The following is a 16,521-nucleotide window of genomic DNA, read 5'->3' as shown; positions in this document are numbered from 1 at the left end:
GTGGGAATGCATGGGAGCGTGGTCCTTTGTGTGCGTGTGTACGTGGGTCTCTGGGAATGTGTATGTGGGTTGAGAGTGGCAAGTGTATGTTAAGGGAAACAGGCTGACAGGTGAGAGCCTGAAAAAATGGAAAAGAGTTTGAGAGAACTGTTTATACTAATTTCATGCTTTTCCACTTGATCTTATACCACGACAAAAGAAGGTGCTGACCCCACAGAACTTAGGGTTTCAAGGAACTGTGTAAAAAAGGAAAACCATTTGCCAAGCTGGTTTCTTTTAAGAAATTTATTTAGAAAAATAACCCCACCCCGCCCTCCTCCCTCTATACCGTGGGACTTGGGCATCATGTTTGATTGAACTCTGGATTGGGCCTCCCATCCACATGGGGGCTCAGCACACCCTGACAGGCGGCCACGCCGCTGGGTGGCCTCTCACACTCCCAGCTGCTCCAGTCTTGTGCTCAATCCTTGTCCAGGCCTCTGCCTCCGGGTCTCCGGATGGAGAGGGGGCCCTGAGGGCCGAGGGCAGCCTGGCCACAGTCTGTGTGCCCCTCCTGAGGCCTGCCAGGGCAGCTGGGGGCAGGGGGCTCCATCCCCCACCACCCCACCTCTGGAAAGTCAGGGCTGGAAGCGAGGCGAGCTGACGTGAGGCTGGTGGAAGGCGTGGGCGCTGTACACCACGTCGGGGGGCGAGGGCGTGCTGGCAGCCAGCACCGAACACAGGGGCTCATGGCTGCTCAGCACCGACGTGAAATACTTCATCTCTTCTGTGAGCTGCTTGATCTCCTTGCGCAGAGCAGCGTTCTGTTTCTCTAGGTCTTCACTCTCCTGTGAGGGGAAAGGTCGGAATCAGAGATAACTGTCAAGGAGGGAATGGGATGGGGAGCAGGGGGCAGGAGGAGACAGATTCGGTTCTCACCAGCACAGCTGTGGGGAGGGGCTTCAGTGAATTTTTCTGTGTACATGTATTTGTGTGTGTCATATGGGAGTGTGGGTACATTTATAATACACATATGTGTGTGCATAGATAAAAGGTTGAACCCATAAAATTGCTGGTATTTGTCCGTTTGACCTATAAGGATGGCAGGTTCGTATGATCACACCTGATAGAGGTGCACGTGGGAATGCATGGGAGCGTGGTCCTTTGTGTGCGTGTGTACGTGGGTCTCTGGGAATGTGTATGTGGGTTGAGAGTGGCAAGTGTATGTTAAGGGAAACAGGCTGACAGGTGAGAGCCTGAAAAAATGGAAAAGAGTTTGAGAGAACTGTTTATACTAATTTCATGCTTTTCCACTTGATCTTATACCACGAGTTCTCCAAATGTTCCCAGTGTCTGCTTTTAGTCATATGGAGTCCATGGTTAACTGTCTACTTAACCAGGTTCTAGAACACTAGGGTCTTTATAAATATCAAGTGGTCAAAATCCACCACAAGGTTCGATTCCACGCCATTCTGCTCACTTGAGAGCCTGGTTTACAGCACTCTGGGTGTGTTCCACCCATGCGTATGTGCTTTTTTCCAGAAACACCTTTCCCCTGTTGCTTAGGAGCACCATCAGATACATGCTAATCAAGCAAACTCTGGGTCAAAGGGTGCTGATTACTGATCACATCATTAATTAATCAACAATTCCATTCTGGTAATTAGCGTTTACTGGAAAACAGTGCTACCTAGGGGAATTGCATTTCCAATGTGATTTGAAGGTTCACGTTCCTTGAGTCAATCAAATAGATCGACTAATCTAATCACTGGTGCCACAGAGGAAGGGAAAATGGCATTGGAGAGGCAAATAAATTACGCTTCAGTTCAAAAAGCAACCTGAGTTGGCATCCAGGCCTTAATTTTTCTAGTTTTGTTTGACTTAGGTCAGCATTTCCCAAACTTGCCATAGCATTAGAATTAGTTGGAGGGCTTATTAGACTTTCAGGCTGTTCCTGAAATCTAGAGATTTTAACTCAGGGGGTTTGGGATTTGGGGTGAAATCTGAGAATTCACTGAATATTTAACAAGTGCCTGAGGTCATTCTAATGATCAGGCAAGTTTTGAAACACAAGTTAAACACAATATTACATTGGTTTTTAATTAGTCAGGCGCTACTAAGTGCCTATTTGTTAAGTGCCTGGCACATAGTATGATCTCAAATGTCTCTTGATTGGCTGATCACACCGATTGCTGGACTAGCAGTTGACTCAAAACCATGGTGGGCAGTGGGCAGACGTAAGATAACTTGCCATTTAAGAGGTGCCTTACATAACCCATCGGGAGCATGAGCTGTGGTCCAACGAGAAGGCTAGGTACGCGGCCGACTGCCCTAATCCGTGAACCCCAGAGTTCTTTTTTAAGGGGTAGAGGAGCGTATGACTGCGGCCTTACCCATCAGGCCAGCTTCCATCCCCTTGTGGAGGACAGATGCAAGCACGCTCAGCCCCAGCCTGGCATTTCCTGTACGTGGCTTTGAGCTAGAAAATGTGCCTAGGTCAGTACAAAAGAAACCCCCATTTCTAAAATGGGGCTGGGGCGGGTGGGACCCACGATGGTGGAGTCAGAGGCACTGGCTTCTTCTTCTGCAAGGTATGGCTGGCTCACTTATCTTACCATTTGGTTGTTTCCAGGCACATCCCAGAGGCAGGGCATCCCCTCTTTACCGAAAGGTAAGAGAAAGCAACCCATGAGACTGGGTGTGTGTGTGGGGGGGGGGGGGTTTAAGACGGGAACTGGGGGCCGGGAGTCCTGGCCCCTTCCTCTAGCCCTTTTCCTCGCCCCCTCTGAGAGTTTCCACTGGTGACAACGTTTACTGTAAATTCTGTGCTCCGAAGAGCCTGGGCAAACCCCGAGGCAGAAGGGAGGGGTGGGGTAGGCGGGCCACAGGGACCAACCGCTCTGACCTTCTCCCCGCCTAGAGGCGGGCCCAGCTTTCGGGAAGTGACAGCAGGTTCTTCCTCCCCAAGCAAGCTCTGCTGAGCTCTCTCTAGCTTTCTCTCCCCGCTCACCCGGCCCCCCACCCCCCTCCCCGCTTACAGATCCCAGAGCTCTGGGAGGGGGTTCACAACCGCAGCTGCCTCTAACCAGAAAACCACCACCTGTGACAAGAAACTCTTTACCTTGGGAAGCAAGACAGCTTCCTGCTAGGGCCCCAGAGAGACCAGCCCTGGCAACCCAGGGACCATGCAGCCAGCCAGACACTGGCAAGAGGAAGAGTTTGACTTCCCTTGCAGGAGGAAGTGGCTGATCTGGGGCCCCCTCCCAACATGTCCCCACCTGCCACCGCTCAGTCCACTCTGACCCTCCCTGGGGCAGTCATGCCCCAGAAAGGACTCACACGGGGACAACTGGCCAAGGCGGCCACGGGGAGAGCTGCTTACTCAGAGGTGTAATGACCACACTCCCCGACTTCCCTTCACTTCCCAGGGGTGGCTGGAAACCTAGGGCTCAGTGAGCGGGGAGGGGAGAGGAATGTTTGGGAAGGGAATTTTGGCCTCTCACACACACATCCTCTGCTACAGTCAGGGAGCAGTAAGCCAGCATTTGGGCTTCCGTGTGACCTGTTTTCCACTTTTTAGAATTCCTTTCAGTCCTTCAGGCTCCTCACGGTAACCCCCTGAGATGGACATGGGAGGCCAGCCCTTACCATTATCCCCACTTTTCAGATGAGGCCAACTGAGACCCTGGGACAAACCTGCCCCAAATACCCCTCAAAATGATCATAGGCTGGTGGCAGCAGGTGCTGGGAGAGAGGGCTTTGGAATTTGCCTCAAGACATTGATTTTTTCAGAGGTCCAGACACTTTAGCGATTGACCCAAAGCCCCATAACCACATAGGGGCAGAGCAGGGTTTGGCTCAAGGCTCCCCCATCTTCAGGCTCATTCTTCTTCTGGCACACCCAATGCTTCCCCCGAGAGATGGATGACTTAAGTAAGCAAAGGTCTTCAGAGATCACTAAGAGGTCCTCGGCTGCCCTATAAGTATCCCAAGACAACACTGGGTCTCGATTTTGGTGATCTTTAAACACCACACTGGAACCCCGAGTTGGTCACACTCTTCCAGTCACAGAGCTGACCATCTGCCTCCTTCCCAGAGTTGGGAGGATATCTTCTGTCCAGCTACTCTTTTAGAGGGCTCACTCAAGGCCAGGCCTTGCTCCACGTGCAGAGTGAGGTCCAGAAACACATGGCAATGGTGGGCTCCATCAGCAGTAACTGGGGACCAGGGTCCTGCCTAGGTGAGCCTCTATGACTCGCTTTCCCCTCTCTGAGCCCCAGTTCCTGTTAGAACAGGAAGACTGAACCACAACAATGGTTCTCAACCTTGGCCACACATTGGAATTAGTGGGATTCCCTGGGGAGCTTTACCAAAACTGGTGCCTGATTCTGATTTAAGCAGTCAGGGGTGCAGCCTGGCACTGGGCTGGTAAAGGCTCCCAGGGGATCCTAATGTGCAGTGAATATTGAAAAACATTTGAAGGAACCATTAGCTTAGAAAATCTCCAAGCCCTCTTCAACTCTCGAATACTTCAGATTCCGAACTAAATACTTGAGCGTATTAGCCTTTAACCCCCACTTGTTAGGAAGGGATGTGCGTGAGTGTCAGGGGGAAGGTTGTTGGGGGCAGAGGGATGTAGACTCAATTTATATAAAAAAAATTAGTAGAAACTAAATTTTTAAAAGAATAGTCTCGCTTGACTTAATAACTGACATTTATTAAATGCCACCATATGCCAATCACTCTTTTAAGTATTTTACAGGTATTTTTATATTTAATCTTTGCAACAACCCTATGTGGTAGATAATGTGATTATCCACATTTTACAGAAGAGGACAACCTAAAAGTACAGGGAAGTTAAGTAACCTGTTCAAGGTCACACATCTTGCAGTGGCAGCACCACAACTTGAATGAGGCAGTCTGGCTTCAGAGTCTGTGTCCACCATATTCTCTTGTCTTTGACATTTGTTTAAATCTTATGATGTTTGGTAATTATCTCCCGGGAGGCCTCGGCCCTGTTGGCTTTCCAATTTCATCTTCCCTCTTTTCCCACCTCTTGCAAATCCAGATGGTAATGTTCACAATTCACCCTCACCTCTGAAGTTACTTGATGCCAACTCTATCATGAACTACAAGCAGCTTGGGGGTGGTTAAGGAAGAGGCTTCATGGGGGTGTGGGAACATTCTGGGAAATTCCCTACTGGAGGGGCTGAAAGGGGGTCACTCAAAGAACTCTTGAATGATGGGGAATCCCCAGACAGTTCTCTTACCCACAGGGAAGCCAGTTAGGACCAAGGCCAAGGACAGGTTCTGGCCCAAGGCTCTAGCAGGGACTCTCCGGGCATTCTGAGCAGGGCTTTGGTCCTCCTTCTTGCCAGGTCTGGTTTAGTGCCTTGACCTTCTTCTTGAATGTTCTAATCATGGTTTCCAGAAGAGTGAAAATAGTCCCTGTGTGTTCCTTCTCAACAGAACACGTAGTCATTTACTGATTGGGTGACCTTTTAGCTCTCACCTACACTTAAACATGAGAGTAATGAGTGAAGCTTATCTCTCACACCTAGCTATGTTCAATCTCCAGCAGTTACCAATCCACCAAATGCAGATACAGGGTGGAGCCCACCATTGCTGGAGGGGTCTGTGAACTGACATAGGACATTTCCCAAGCCCTGGTGGGATCTATGCCTATCCCTTCCACCAATCCTGGGGAAATTGGCCCCAACTCCTGTTCCTTACCCAATTAGGAGAGAAGAGGAATCATGAAACCACAGGTCTTTGCACTGAATAACGAACAAGTCTGATTTTGGAGAAATCTTTACTTTCTCCCTATCCTAACCTCCTTCTCCTTGCTTCCCTCTAGAGAGCTAGAAAAAGAATTTAATCAAATGCTCAGCTTCTCTTGCAGCTAGGCAAGACCATGTGACAGTTTCTGCCCAATAAGATGTAAGCTGAAGTACCTGGGGGTGGATCTTCCCTTTCCAATTAAAAAGGCAAAGCCTCACCAGGACAAAACCCACCCTCCCTCAACACAGATTGATGGCTGGAGGTCCAGCACCTATCTTGCAGCCTTGAGGATGAAAGCCACATACTGAGGATACCTGCACACACAGAGAAGTAGCCTGGTTCTTTGATGACATTCTTGCAGTAGCCCTGGTCTGTCCACTTCTGAATTCCTTGTGATACGAGAAAGACAAACTGTGACTTAGTGATGCCTGTTTGATAGTCCTTCTATTACTTGTACCTGAATGCAATCCTGACCGATACCTCAAGTTAGAAAGGTTATCACTAGCAAGCCCAATTCCAAAAAACAAACAACTAGTAATTGCCATGAACACAAAGGTTTGAATCAAGTTGTTGTTGGTTTTTTTTTTTAAGCCTGCCAGGCCTCTGGGGACAGTCTGGGTACATATACCCTCAACCCTCATAGATGTTCCAAACTCATTCTACACATTCTACGACATGCACATGGCTGCACACTGAAGTCACCTGAAGAGCTTCAAATAATCTTAATTCCTGAACTTCACCAAGTGTGAGAGGTTCCAATTTTATTGTCCTGGAGTGGGTCTCGGGCATCGAGACTTTCGCAGGTGAGCTTAATGAATCATGTTCATAGCTGATTCCTCTTAAAAATATGTATGTCCATTGACAGATGAATGGATAAAGAAGATGTGGTGTATATATATACAATGGAATATTACTCAGCCATCAAAAAGAATGAAATCTTGCCATTTGCAATGATGTGGATGAAACTAGAGGGTATTAAGCTAAGTGAAATAAGTCAGTCAGAGAAAAACAAATGCCATATGATTTCACTCATATGTGGAATTTAAGAAACAAAACAGATTACCATAGAGGAAAGGAAAATAAAATAAGATGAAAACAGAGAAGGGGATAAACCATAAGAGACTCTTAACTATAGGTAACAAACTGAGGGTTGCTGGAGGGGAGATGGGTAGGGGGATGAAGTAACTGGGTGATGGGCATTAAGGAGGGCATTTGACATAATGAGCACTGGGTGTTATATGCAACTGATGAATCAGTAAACTAATAATACAGTATATGTTAACTAAATTGAATTTATATAAAAAATTAATATATATAAAGATATAAATATAGGCAATGTTTAATATTATTAAATTTATATGTTTATATTTTGTTTCATTAAATATTTTTAATTTTATAATATATAGGATAAATAAAATAAATATAATACAAATAACTTTAGAGAAGTGGGAGAATGCTTCTAAGTCAAAATAATCTTCTGAAGTAAATGCCTGTTTAAGGGAAAGTGTCTCACTACCACACTGCTATTATATTTGGTGAAAACAATTTTAAGTAGGCCAGAACAGTTCATTTTCATGATGGAAAAGCAGGAGGTAGGGTATCTACTAGAATTTCACGAAAGATAACTTTATCAAACTAGTTACCCTTTAGATTGTTGAGCTCTGTGAGGGTCTATCACTGTCTTCACTGTTTCATCATCATTGACTAGGGCAGTGCCCGGCACATAGTAAGTGTCCAATGAGATCAAGTTGCTTGACTGCCAACTCGGGTTCTATAATAATTTACCAAATCCTGCATGGGAAGAGTCTTCTAAGTAAATTTGTGACGTCCATGAACCTTCCAACGGAGTGTTTAACCAAGCCTTTAATAGCTTCTACTTGATATAGTTACAAATGAGTGTAAGAGATTCCCTGTTTAAAAAAGGCCCAGGTCAGATCCCTACTTAGCAACACTTTTGTTCCCCAAACTGAAGCCATGGGTGGGAGTAGCAGAATTAACAGCACTTTAAGAACTCTGCATATAGTTTCCTGAGCTGGAACTGGACTTTCCCCATCTATACCAAATGAAGGAGACTTGACCAGTGGTGGTAAAAAGCCAGGCCAATGAAACAGTTAGTGTTCGTGAAGTTTTTATAAACAACTGAAAAAGAGGGCATATGTTTTCATATATAATGATACATCTGATACCTACATCCGATTGATTTATAGGAAAATGCCAAGCGTTTTGCATTCACATGAATGAATAAATACAACCTTCCCCTCAATGCAAAACAAAACAAAAAAATGCAATATTGCTTTGGTTTTATATTTGCTGTCATTTAACTCCCAAACAGCCCAGTGAGGTGCTATTGCTTCGCATTTTGTGGATCAGAGTTTAGGTTCAGATATATTCCCCAGCAGAGCTGAATTAGTTTTGTTGACCCATCCCCCAGCCCCACCCCACTCCCATCTGGTTCCTGCTCGCTGCGGCTCCATCACCCCTGTTCCTGAGCTCCTCCTCATGCTTTTAGAGGCCCCGTCCCACAAGGCATCTTTCCGACCCTTGACTGGCCACACACAGTTTGGCCTCAAGGCTCTGCTGAGCACACCCTTTCCCCAGATCTTCCCAGTCTCCTCTTACCACTATTTGACCTCAAATGTCAGGGTCTCAAACAGACCTTCCTTGATCACCATCCCCACCCTGTCCCTTAACCATATTCAACATTGCACTATTTGATTTTATTTGAAGTACTCTTCACTTGGTGTGATTAGCCTGTTTGTTTATTTGCCTGTTTTCCAGTGTGACTTCCAGTTGAATGTAAGGTCCATGAATTCAGGGACTCTGTCTTGTCCCTCCTGTATTCTCAGTGCCTGGACTAAACCGTACCTGGCACATAGGAGGCTAATATATACTTGTTGAGTGGATGAATCATCTCTCCTAACATTGGATCTAGTACTGGGGATATGGCCTTTGTTTTTAGAATTTTCTGGACTGCCCCACCTCTAAACAAAATGCTTTCTGGGTACTTGTACCAGCCGAGTACCCAGAAAACATTTTGGTTAGAGGATCCTCAGTTGTAGGAAATTGCATTTTGGCCCTAGGAATCCAGTCCACTCTGCTTGGCTCTGAACTTTATTCTACTTTTGAATAAATATCCTGCTTTATAAGAGCTCCAGGTCACCCTCCTTGGTTTCCCTAAACCGAGGGTGATGAAATGTGTACTGGGACAGTCCCAGTCCATACCTATTGTCCTGGTGTCATTCTTACTAGCGCTCTTTTCACTTCCAAATGTGTTCCTGTTTAGAGGATAAATGGTAAGATTTACTAGAACCTGACCCCTAAATTCTAGCTCAGTGATATGATCTCTGCCCTTGTCTTCGGTGTCCTCCTGAATTCACTCAGATCTCTATCTGACCATTTTCTTGTTTTTAAATAAAAAATATACAGAATAACTACATTTAAGATATTTTTTAAAAAAATCATACCCACCCATGATCCTAGTACTTTTAACACAACTGTTTTCATTTGCACCTGTTGCCATCTTTTCCTAAGAAACACATACTTATTTTTATAAAATTTCAATCATTGTAAATACAATTTATATTTTGTTTTGTCATAAATTTGTCACATCTACATAATCACCATAATTATCATTTTTAATGGCTATGTCATCAAATGGAAGATCCACAATTTACCCAAAATGGTTTTTTAATGTTGGACATTTTGGTTGCTATCAAAATGTTGCCATTATAAGCAATGCTGCAATGAACATCTTGATCCATACTGGGTGTTGTTCAATTATTTCCTAAGATAAATTCGTAGGAGTGAGATTAGTGGGGCAAAGGGCACAACTGGTCTTCCAGCTCATGGTTGTATTGCTGTAAAAGGGTTACCTGAGATATACAGTGTCACCAGCAGTGAACACATAGTCAAGTTTACTACAACCCCATTGTCATTTCGGCACTATGATTTAAAAAAATTTATTTTGCCAGTTAGACTTTTGAGGGTTTCTTAATTTCTTTTTTTTAAGATTTTATTTTATTTTATTTTATTTTATTTTATTTTATTTTATTTTATTTGAGAGAGGGAGCACAAGCAGGGTGAGCGGCAGTTAGGGGGAGAGGGAGAAGCAGACTCCCTGCTGAGCAAGAAGCCCGATGTGGGACTCGATCCCAGGACCCCGGGACCATGACCTGAGCTGAAGACAGACGATTAACCGCCTGAGCCACCCAGGCGCCCCAGGCTTCTTAATTTCATTGTAATATTACAAGTTATTGATTACCAAGGAGGAAGAATTTTCTGTGTCTGTTCCCTAGTACAGCGTTCTCAACCAGGGACAGTTTTGCCCCCCAGGGGACATTTGACAAGGTCTGGAAATATTTTTCATCATCACAGCTGTGGGGTGAGCTGCTGCCACTGGCATCTAGGAAGTAGATTTTATATTTTACAGCATACAGGACAACCCCCCTCCCCCAACAAAGAATGATGCGACTCAAAATGTCAACAGTGCCGAGGCTGAGAAACTCTTAATATGTATCATTGCCACAATCAGAATAGAAAGTTGGGTTATTTTCATTTTGGTATGAAAAACGTAACATAAGCTTTCTGTTCATAGCTTTTTCCCACTTACCTATGGGAGTCTTGATGTTTTTCTTAAAAGGATGTTCTTTCTATGGTATAAATATGAAATCTGCATTTATTTAATTTGATGCAAATATTTTCCCCAATGTATTATTATCCCTTTAATTTTGGATCACAACTTACAACCTTTTTAAAATAAAGGAACATTTAAACTTTAGCGCCTCTCAACCTTGGACTCTCTTTCTCATCTCTTGCTGTATATGCTTGGGTCATATTACTAAAGATTGTCTAGGTCATTCAGACCTTCTGGTTAATGGCTTACTTCTTGGCTTACCCTTTGCAAAAGACATGTAAGAGCCACACCATCTACAAAGCAAAGTCCTGTTCAACAAAGTGGGTCCAAAACAAAAGCAAATGGTGGGCAGGCAAGAGGTTTGGTTTCTTAGGTGTCCTGAGAAAGACCTTGGTGTCACCATTGGTTACACGGCAGGTTAGTCTATAGCATCCCTGAGTTTTCTTTTAATTCTGTGATCTTATAAACAAGGGAATATGACCATAATTATTGTTAGCCCCTCTTCCCCAAGCTACCATGTGCACCCATAATGAGACTCTCTATAGATATCCCACAGCCTGAAGGGGACTTTGTCCTCTGGAACCAATCTATGCCACCTAGGAAGCAAGGTGTCAGACTGAGTCCCACAGAGGAAACTAAGAAAATCCCCAAGCAGCTTGGAAAAGGACTTTTTGGTGAGACTCCCATTCTTTTCAGGAGAAAGATGTTTGGATGCTGCTGATGGCAGCTTTGTGAAGACTCCTGCTTGAACGGGCACTGTCAGTTTGTGACCCGGGACCTGTCTTCTCATTTGAACAGAAATTCCTTATAAATGTCAGGACTGGTGTGGAGCTGGCCTCCTTTCAAATATGCCTCCCAAACTTAAACCACACTGACTCATCATCAGTGGTACAAGCATTTTAGGGGTGGTGGATTGCCTTGACATATTTTTCTTTCCCAAATGAAAATAGTCTACTATTTTGTTGTTCTGATTTTTAAAATGGTACACATTCATCACAATAAAAAATATATAGAAAAATACTAGGGTAAGGTAAGCTACTCAAAACTCAATCACTCAGAAAGAATAACTATTAGCATTTTGGAGAATATCTTTCCAGATATTTCTCTATGCATGCAAACATGCCCCAAACCCACAAATTTTACATTAACGGGATTATCCTCTGCATACTCTGTAGCTTGCTGTTTTTCCCTCAGGGCTATGTCATTGACATCTTTCAGTGATACAGATCTACATAGTCATTTTTAGTGGCAGCATAAAATTCTAGTGTCTGAATGTTTCCGAATATGCTTCATCCCTATTGTTGGGCATCTGTCCAATTTTATAGTATTGATAAAGTGTCTCCTGTTCATGAGGAATTGAGCATCTTTGTGCATTTCTTTTCTTCAAACTCTTATAAGTGGAATTGCTGTGCCAAAGAGTGTTCTCATATGAGATGTTAATATTTACTGCTACACAGCTTTCTTTAAAAGGGGTTTCAATGGATATATTGATATATTGTGTAGAGACTTTAATTTCTTGACTAGGCCTAATGATGGAGAAGGAACAAGTGTGAATTTTGGATGATGTTGCTTAAAGAACAAAAAAGCAAAGTCAGGGAGAGACTCAAGGAAGATATCAGGGAAGATGAATACATCTTCACGAGAGTCCAAAGGAAGAGGCAGTATAGTATAGTGGTTCGGGACACGGCCTTCAAAGTCTGTCAGACCTAGTTACAAGCTGTGTGACCTTGGACAAGTTACTTAACCTAATACAAAAATTATAAAACAAGGTTTTTGTGCAGATGAAATGAGCACTTAATGCACAGCACTGGGTACACAGTCATGTATTTAATTAATATATTTTTAATAAAAAGAAATTCATAGCAACAGAGGCCCAAGACAAATGCCTCTTTTCCACAGATGGTTCACTGATTTTCACTGAATTTTTTAAGGGTGGAACTGGCCAGAACATTCCTTCTGTGTTTTTTGTTTTTGACCTATGCCTTCTCTACGCCAGTACACTTACGGCATGGTCTCCCAGAGAGAAAGAAAAGAACTCCAGAAGTGAAGAAGGACCACAAACGGCTTTCTCTTCCAGCCTTCCCCAGAAGACCAAGAACAATAGTGTCATTCTAAGGAGGCCCAGGGGATTGAAATCTTTGTTGAGCTGCTTTTCCTCTGTTACTCCATTTTCCTCCGATTGTAAATACCGTATTTCTCACAGCAACAGCTTTAAGCTTCATTTCATGCATAATTTATACTCGTGACATTTGTTATATATGGCATTAAAATATATCCTGGAACCTGTAAATGTTCCTCTACTTTTAGACTAGTATGGGACTCCTTCAGGAGCCAGCCCCAGGAAAGCACCTTTCCCACCCGCAGGTAAGGGAGTACCCAAGTTCCAGCTTTCAGATTTGGCCCTGTTACTCCTCCTTGCTTCCAGTTCCATTCTTGAGGCCAGATCTCACTTGTCAAAGGCATAGCTCCGGGCTAATATTACTGTCAGCCCAACATCTCTCCTACATTTAGCCTTTTCATGAACAAAGCTTCTCAGGTGATCTCAACTCTCTTTCCCACTGACTTTAGATACTGACTCGCAATCCTTCGAGCCACTGCAATCAACCAGGATGGCCACACAAGTGACACTGATTTGCCATCCCTTATAGTGGCTTTATCTAGTACTGTAGACTTTAGGGTCACTCCTTACAAACCTCAAGTGACAGTTTTCCCAAAGGACTGAGATATTTATGTAGGATGATCAAGAGGTAAAATGTTACAGAGGAAGACTATTCAATGTTTGAAATCAAAATTAGAAATCATCCTAATGCATATGAGGTAATGACTGATGTTGGGAATGTAAATATCTACATTATAAAAATAAAAGCACATAATAAAAACACCCAAACTATATAAAAAAGGAAAAAAAATCCCTGCTTTAGACCTTTCATTCTACTTTTCAGAAATAAATATTAACCTTGGGGGAAAGCTATCTGAAAAATTTTAAGGTCATACACATAGGCACATATATGTTTTTCTTTTTATTAAAAATATACATGGGGGCAATCTATGTACAATAGTCACACCTTTTTCACTTAAGAGTGAAAATTTGTGACCCGGGACCTGTCACCTTCTATATATCAGAGTATAGAAGCTTGAAGGCAGACGCTTAACGACTGAGCCACCCAGGGTCCTGGGATCGAGCCCCGCATGGGGCTCCCTGCTCAGCGGGAAGCCTGCTTCTCCCTCTCCCACTCCCCCTGCTTCTGTTCCTTCTCTCGCTGTGTCTCTCTCTGTCAAATAAATAAAATCTTTAAAAAAAAAAAGGAATATAGAAGCTTGATAATCTTTTCATATTAACACATCCAGATGTAACTTATTTTAACAGCTCCACAGTATTCCACTGAATGGACAAATTATAGTTTATTTAATTAGTTCCTTATCCATGGGTATTTAGCTTGTTTCCAGTCTTTACTATAACAAACTATACAGCAACGATTATCTTCATATCATGTACGTAATTGTGTGATCTGTGGGTACATTTGTGACTAGACTTCTAAATGTAAAATTGCCAAGTTACAGGGTATGTGCACTTATAATTTTGATGGACATGGTTAAATTGCCTCCTAGTGGAGTTGTACCAACATACTCCTACTAGTGGTGTGTGGTCGTGCCCGCTTCTCCATTGTCTTGGCAACATCACATATTAGCAACATTTTTTGTCTTTGCCAGTCTGGCAGGGAAGCTCACTGTTGCTTTAATTGTCATTTCTCTAAGTGAGGTCTAGAACCTTTTCCATATTTATTTGCTATTTATTTCTCTTTTTCTGTAAATTGCCCATTCATAATCATTGCTTGTTTTTCTTTTGGGTTAATCATTTTCTCATTCATAAGAGCTTTGATATATAAAGTAAATATGCCCTTTTTTGGTCATATGTTACAGATATTTTCCCCAATCTGTCATTTGCCTTTGACTTTGTATCTAGTATTTTGAGATATACAGAAATTTTCACTTTTTATGTATAAAGGTAATATATGTCAGTTTTTTTCCTTTATGGTTTCAGGGTTTTGTACTTTATCTGGGGAAGTCTTCATTCCAAAATAATTTTTCAATGCTCTTTTTTTCCCCCAAATTTCTTTAGTGTTCTTTTTTACATTTAATCTGTGTTCGTGTTGTATGAGAAATAAAGACTTTAGTTTCTTCCTCCCAAAATGGCTAGCCAGTTGTCCCAATTCTATTTATTGAATAATTTAGCTTTCCTTCACTGGTTTGAAATGCCATCATCATCATTTTGCATTTGTTCTTGTGTCTTGTTCTTAGGAATTGACATGTGTACTTGGGTCTTAATTTTCAGTTTGCTTTGGGGTCTCTTTCTGTATTCTGTTCTGCCAAGTGCTCTGTCTTTTCCATATTGTTTTGATTTCAATACTTATAATTCACTTTAATATATTTTGTTCAGCTAATCTTCTTAGTTACCCTTCTCTAAAATTTTCCCGGAAATTGTCAATGGTTGTTCTTCACTAAGAACTTAGAATAACTAATCTAAGTCTCCCCTAACTTCCAGAAAGTTGTATTGGGTGTTTATTGGGGTTACATTAAGTTAAATTTATAGATTATGGAAAATTTTTGTTATTTTTACATATTTTTACATAAGGTATATCTTTCTACTTATTTGAGTGTTTTTGAAAGCGCTTAGAATAATTTTAAAGTTTTTAAAAGTTAAGCCCTGCATATTTTTTGTTACATGTACTCCCGCCTTCCACTTGCCAGTGTTGGTATTACAAATGGAATCTTTCCTCCCATTAAATTTTCTAATTGGTTATGGTTTACATATAGGAAAGTTATTACTTTTTGTGTTAATTTTGAAAGCTGACAGGGTTCCCTTATTATTTTTAATAGTTTTTCAACTGATTATCTTGGATCCACTTATTAGCTGCTGATATCTTTTGGAGGTGAACTGGTCCAGTAAGTTAATGAGCTGGAATTTAAATAAAAACTTAAAAAAATTTTAATAAAAAATTATATGCCTTTCTCCTTTTTAATCAGTGCATTTAGTGTGCCTAAAGGATTTTATAGTTGTCTGTGGGAGGAAAGGAAATAAGTGTAGTAGGGGCTTGTGTGAAACATCCAACAAAGGAGAATTAAAACAGAATGTGGACTCTATGGATATCACAGTTATGAAAAGAAGTACCTGATCCAGTTTATGTGAGGGGTAGTCAATGCCAAGGCTGTTATAAAGTTGGCATAAGATTAGACAATTGTGGAAAGAGGCTCCTTTCCATGTACAGTGTTTTGTTGTAAACCATTTATAGGATAGATACTGAAAATGTTAAATAGTAAGTATCCCACACTCTCACTGGAGAAATGAAGTAATGCTTTTGTTATTTTAAGAGAGATAATAGTGACAAAGCTGAAACCGAGAAAACAACATTACCCCAGCACATGAAGCTAGCACAGTAATACAAACATGGTCCTTATTTGATACAGTAGTTGGTCTTTAAAATATTGGTAGATGGGTCCTATGGCTATTTCCAAGGGCCAGAGAATGGTTCCAGAACCTCAACCTGTGGAGCCAAGCATGGAGTCAAGGGTAAACCAAGCACTCAACCCTAAGCATGCTAGTGGTAAACCAGAAGATTTTCTACCTGAATCACAAACATAATTAAGAGGATAATGGATGGAGAAGATGGTTGATTACATCTGAGAGGAAATGAACATTTCAGACCACAGCCAAACCCTCTGTTTGATGGTGGCAGATTTGTATGTTGCTGCCAAAAGCTTTTACCCAAAGTCAAGAAACAAATTGCATTGGCTGCAACCCCCAGGCTAGCTGTGTCAACCAGTGTGACCTACTCACCGGACAAAAAGTGAAAACGAATGCTGTGGTGCTCAAAAGAAAAGAGTGGGGAGGAGTTTGTGTCCAGGTGTGGGGAAGATGGGAACATTGTAGAGACTGAGGCTGGAGGTGTGGGTGTGGACGTGTTGACTGCGTGCCTGGAGGCTCCATGCTCTCCAAGCCCCAGAGATCATCTCAATCTAGTCATGACTAGAATAATCAAGATGGGCCAAATCTTCTGGTTCTAACTCTTGTCTTACAGAGAGAGAGAGAGAGAGAGAGAGAGAGAGAGAGAGAGAGAGAGAGAGAGAGA

General features: G+C 42.5%; 1 protein-coding gene across 1 annotated transcript in view; it reads right to left on the bottom strand.

Annotated features, from left to right (window-relative positions):
* Window positions 1–270: 270 nt before the first annotated feature.
* BATF (basic leucine zipper ATF-like transcription factor) overlaps window positions 271–16,521 on the bottom strand; it is a 21,627-nt gene continuing 5,376 nt past the window's right edge. Inside the window, exon 3 of the mRNA XM_025869626.2 lies at window positions 271–827. Coding sequence (XP_025725411.1) covers window positions 618–827 — 210 coding nt within the window. The 3' untranslated portion in view covers window positions 271–617. The remainder of the gene's footprint in view (window positions 828–16,521) is intronic.

The sequence above is a fragment of the Callorhinus ursinus genome, unplaced genomic scaffold (genome assembly GCF_003265705.2).
Source record: "Callorhinus ursinus isolate GAN/ISIS: 27379988/994484 unplaced genomic scaffold, GSC_fseal_2.0 scaffold8, whole genome shotgun sequence".
Lineage (NCBI taxonomy): Eukaryota > Metazoa > Chordata > Mammalia > Carnivora > Otariidae > Callorhinus > Callorhinus ursinus.
This window is presented reverse-complemented; position numbering and strand designations above follow the sequence as displayed.